The 4,982-nt window shown below is 51.8% G+C and overlaps 3 protein-coding genes across 3 annotated transcripts in view; 1 reads left to right on the top strand and 2 right to left on the bottom strand.

Annotated features, from left to right (window-relative positions):
* Window positions 1-482: 482 nt before the first annotated feature.
* On the top strand, window positions 483-1,506 carry EMH_0029620 (uncharacterized protein; the record flags this gene model as incomplete). The annotated part of the gene is made up of 2 exons (XM_013494323.1): window positions 483-846; window positions 1,214-1,506. The coding sequence occupies 2 exons, from the start codon at window positions 483-485 to the stop codon at window positions 1,504-1,506; spliced, it is 657 nt and encodes a 218-aa protein (XP_013349777.1).
* A 160-nt stretch (window positions 1,507-1,666) lies between these two features.
* On the bottom strand, window positions 1,667-2,544 carry EMH_0029610 (zinc finger (CHY type) protein, putative; the record flags this gene model as incomplete). The annotated part of the gene is given in 3 exon segments (XM_013494322.1): window positions 1,667-1,826; window positions 1,830-2,193; window positions 2,361-2,544. Coding segments are annotated over 3 exon segments (708 nt in total).
* Window positions 2,545-4,098: 1,554 nt separating this feature from the next.
* Window positions 4,099-4,982, bottom strand: part of EMH_0029600 (TBC domain-containing protein, putative) — a gene marked incomplete at both ends in the record, with an annotated part of 6,187 nt that continues 5,303 nt past the window's right edge. Inside the window, 2 exons of the mRNA XM_013494321.1 lie at window positions 4,099-4,185; window positions 4,521-4,877. Coding sequence (XP_013349775.1) covers window positions 4,099-4,185; window positions 4,521-4,877 — 444 coding nt within the window. The remainder of the gene's footprint in view (window positions 4,186-4,520; window positions 4,878-4,982) is intronic.

The following is a 4,982-nucleotide window of genomic DNA, read 5'->3' as shown; positions in this document are numbered from 1 at the left end:
GCCTGAGGCTGGAGAACATATCTTCTATATAGTGTATATTAGGGTTTAGGGTTTAGGGTTTAGGGTTTATATTTTTTTTTTTCTTACAGCATGTATAGTATGGCCGCACTGTAAGACCTGGCTCTGCCTGAGGCTGGAGAACATATCTTCTAGGCAAACGGGGCACTGACGGCGCATTGCGTTTTCTAAGCATTTGTGTTTATTTTTTAGTTGAAGAGGATAACAGCTGCCGCAGGTGGAACAGTGAAAGTAATTTGCTCGGCCCCCAGAACGACATATTCCACACTCGTCACAGTGATACACCTGCATGCATGCATACACAATCCATCCATCTATGCATGCATCAATGCATGCAGCAGTGCATGCATGCATGCATCAGTGCATGCATGCATGCATGCATGCATGCATGCGTACGGAACGCAACAAGCCCCAACACACCTTCCAGCCAGCAAGATGAAGGAATGCCGGAATTTTAGGACGGCATGTTCGTCCGTCCGCAGCAGCAGCAGCAGCAGCAGCAGCAACAGCACAAACAACAGCAGCAGCAGCAGCAGCACAGGCACTACCAACAACAGCAGCAGCAAGAGGGGCAGCAGCAGCAGGAGCATCCCCAGAAGCAGCAGCACCAAGACCAGCAGAAACACAAGCACCAGAAGCAACACGAGCAGCAGCAGCAGCAGCAGCAGCAGCAGCAGGACGAGCAGGAAGATCAACAGCAGCAGCAGAAGCAACAACAGCAACAGCAGCAGGAGAAGCAACAACAGCAACAGCAGCAGGAGAAGCACCAACAGCAGCAGCAGCAGGAGAAGCAGCAGCAGCAGCAGCAGCAGCAGCAACAGTTGGAGGGTAAATTACCTTTTTCTTTTCTCCCTGATCATCCCAGAATTTGCATACAGAGCAAAAGTAAGCCCCAAAGATGACGCCGCAATGCATGCATCTGTTGCTGACGGGCTGTCTCTTCTCGCATGCACCGCATACTATCTCCTCTACAGCATGTCTATCTATCTCACTAAACAAAAACAAAANCTCTTCTCGCATGCACCGCATACTATCTCCTCTACAGCATGTCTATCTATCTCACTAAACAAAAACAAAAGCAACAAACAAATAAATTAATTAATATTCATATAATACATATAATACATTAAGGCTCACCATACACACTAACTGCAACGCGGAGATACAGCAGGAGTTGCTGCTGCTGCTGCTGCAGCAGAAAAGGACGTGATCGAAACAGCAGCAACAAAAGCAGCAGCATCAGCAGCAAACGTCGCGACAGACGCTGCTGCAGCAACAGCAGCAGCAGCAGCAGCAGCAGCAGCAGCAACAGCAGCAACGTCGCCGCAACAGCAGGCTTACTGTGCCTTTGTTATATCCGCTTCGTACGCTTCATTGTGGCAGTGTCTGCACCAGAAGATCTCCTTGCTGCAGCAGCAGCAGCAGCAACAGCAGCAGCAGCAACAGCAGCAGCAGCAACAGCAGCAGCAGCGCAGCAGAACAAAATAGAGACAACTGAACCCCCTTGTGCTGTCTGTGCTGCTGCCGTGTTGGTGCCCCTCCGACCTGCTGCTGCTGCAGGGCCCTCAGCCTCCAGCTGCTGCTGCTACTACAGCGGCATCGCCCACACCCCATAGACCCTAAACCCTAAACCCTAAACCCTAGACCCTCACCAGCAAGGAGCTACGATTTTGCATTTGCGGCGGTAGTGGGAGCAGCCGAGTTGGTTCTCTGTCTCTGCCGGTGCAGTGCCTTCTGTTGCAGTTGCTGCAGCAGCTTTAGGTGTATCTGCGTTGCTTTCTGAATCTGTGTTGCTGCTGCTGCTGCTGNTGCTGCTGCTGCTGCTGCTGCTGCTGCTGCTGCCATCATCTGAGTCGAAGGGGATGCTGCCCTCCTCGGGGCTGCTCACTGCCTCCTCCCACTGCTCTGAGCTGTCGTCTTGTTCGCTGTATTCAGTTTCTGCTCTTTGTGAGAGTTCTTCATCGTTTTGCTGGGCCCCTTCTCCTTCTTCTTCTTCTGCTGCTGCTGCTGCTGCTTCTGCTGCATCGTCCTCATTTGTTCTCTCGCTTACTGGCTCTGAAACCTCGGCTGAAGCCTCGGCCTCCTGGGAGCTCGGGGTGCCATCGTCGCCGCTGCTCACGTACTCCTGCTGCTGCTCCGTGTTGCTGCCAGGGCTAGACATGCCGTCGCAGGTGTCTGAGTGCTCACGCTTTGTAGGTGAGCTATCGGGTGACTCTTCATCCACTTCGCGGCCGCTGGACAACTCTGACGGGGGGCTTTGCCCGCTGCTACTGCCGCTGTTGCTGCTGATGCGGATGCTGCTCGTGCTGCTGATGCGGATNGGGGGCTTTGCCCGCTGCTACTGCCGCTGTTGCTGCTGATGCGGATGCTGCTCGTGCTGCTGATGCGGATACTGCTGCTGCTACTGCTGCTGCTGCTGCTGCTGCTGCTGCTGTTGATGCTTATGCTGTCGTCTTGGGGGTCCTGGCCATCTGCACGGCCGTCACGAATCCCCACAGGAGAGGCCTCTAAGTCAGAGGCAGACATTTGCGGCAAAGGAGTCTAGGCAGCGGAGGTAAGCCAATTAATGCTCATCGACTACAAAAAGGAAAAGAAAGAAAATAAATGCGATGCAGAAACGATTGCAGAATCCGCGTAGTTCGCTGCCAACCAGTGGCGATGACGCGGCTGCACAACTTGAGCTGTATGTCCAGCGAAAAAAGCACAAAGTAAGCAGGTTCAAAGGCAAGATATCATCGATATAGAATTTATAAACACCACAACTACTAAAACTTGAACTATAAGTCTTACATTCTGCTTGTCGCCGTCCACTCTCACCACTCCCGCCACTGGAAGGCGCCCGGGTGTACATGCAGGTTTCATCGCGGCGCGGTGGTGTAGTTGCCGTGCTATGGAAAACAGACTCAAAAGCAAAAACTGATGGTCGAATTTGGCTAAAATACGTTTAGTTGTATTTGTCTCTATTAATTTACTTAATTTGTTCAAGAGATCGCATATTAAAGCGTGAATATAGCACTGAACCGCCGCACAGTGAAGCCCAGTCTGCGAATCCAGACATGTACAGGTTTCGTCCTTCTAGTGAATCCTCTAATATTGATAGCTGTTTCTTGGCTGCTGCGTGTATCGTTAGTACCTCCTGTAGTGCTTCCATAACTTGCACAAAGGGCCATAGCGGCGCGTGAGCGACACACACTGGTACCGCCGAATATACTGAGTCATCGAATTATTCAAGTTGAAATGCGTTTAATTGTCGTTTTTCATCATCCTTTGCTGCCTAAACTAACTATTGAAAGACAGTGATACGATAAGACGCTGGATCGCGCTCTCCACTGTGTTCAGCTATGTGTAACACAGACAGACACTGCAAGGCGTTGTGTGTGAAGCTGTTCTCTCACCTTCTCTACTTTCGTTTAGATTAGGCTAGCTACAAAATTCGACGTAATAAGCTTTCAACACTTGTCTAAGGTGTTCGTGCATGCAACAGACGGGGCTTGGCTTCGGCTACGGGTGCATGTGTGCAGGTTTGCCTTGCATCCCGAAAACACCCACAGCGCTGTATCACTGTGCCCAGGGTCTCTGAGTGCGGGGTAGGATGCTGTGTACTGCTACTTGTTAAACCTTCATTAAAATTTTCTTCTCTCATTCGANTGAGTGCGGGGTAGGATGCTGTGTACTGCTACTTGTTAAACCTTCATTAAAATTTTCTTCTCTCATTCGATGACAGTCGCGAGTTGCAGTGAGGATCGAGGACCCTCGCTATAGAGACAGAGTCTATCCGTCTAGCTTGTCAAGCCCACAACGCATCGATTAAACCCTTAAATTCCCATAAAGAAGCAGAAACTGCAAACCCTCAACACTGGAGGAGGGTCAGCGCTGCACTTCGGGGGTTAACTGCCCTTAAAGAAGCTGCAGTATACTGCAGTCCGTCAGCCAAGGCCCTAGCTTTCTTTCTGCTGATACCTGTGATAGAGCTGGCTGCGGAAGCACCTGGCTAGCTAGCTGCGCAGTGTTTGGCTAGCCGCACAATGTCGAGCTAGCTAGCTGTACGTGCATACACCTGGCTAGTTGTACAAGCCATAGCTAGCTGTATATGCCCGTAGCAGTGACGCCTCCTCCGTATTCAAATACCCCCACAACTGAAGTGAGCATCGACGAAAGTGGAAAGCCCTGAAAAAATGCAGCAGAGCTGCATGTACAGTGCAAGGGGGAGGAGATCACAGCTGCTGCGTAACTGTATTTCTGTGTTTATCTGCCTGCATTGTTTGTTTGTATTGTTTTCTCTTCTTCATTCATTACAATGCCGAGGCACCTCTCAGGGGGCGCCCCGGTGCCTTTCTTGGTCTATGTAATGAGCGCAGTTTGGGGTGTACGTGCAGCTCTGCTGCTCTGCTGCCGCTGCTGCAGTTGTCGTTTGTAGCATCTTGCGGTGTAAACGGCTCCCCGTTCGAGGCCCCCCTCTGCTGCGGCGTAACAGGCAATGTCCCTTTTCTTTTTATTCCGACCCGGCTGACTCGTGAGAGTTTCTCTCGCCAAGTAAACTGAAGCTGTGCAGTAGATTGGGGCTGGAGGTGGGGTTGTACCACCTCGCATGCAGGCGGGTGTTTGTTGCTCCGCAGGAACGGCAGCAACCGCCGGCGTCGCGAATCTTGTAAAGGCCCCTGCTGCTGCTGCTGCTGCTGCTGCTGCTGCTGCTGATCTTGCTGCTCTTCATCCTGCTGCTGTTGGTGCTGCTGCACTCTAGAGTACCGCGTGGGGTCTACGAGCCCCGCTGCAACCGTCTCCTGCATCTTTTGCAGTTTGCGTCGCGGGAAGCTCCGCAGCTTGTGGAAGCAAAGCCGCAGCAACTCGTTGTGCTCTACCTACAAGTGGAAACCACAGCAGCAGCAACAGCAGCAGCAGCAGCAGCAACAGCAGCAGCAGCAACAGCAGCAGCAGAGAACCATGAGTTTGTAAACTTGCTGCTG

This window comes from Eimeria mitis, genomic scaffold, assembly GCF_000499745.2.
Source record: "Eimeria mitis Houghton genomic scaffold, Emh_scaff1107, whole genome shotgun sequence".
Lineage (NCBI taxonomy): Eukaryota > Apicomplexa > Conoidasida > Eucoccidiorida > Eimeriidae > Eimeria > Eimeria mitis.
This window is presented reverse-complemented; position numbering and strand designations above follow the sequence as displayed.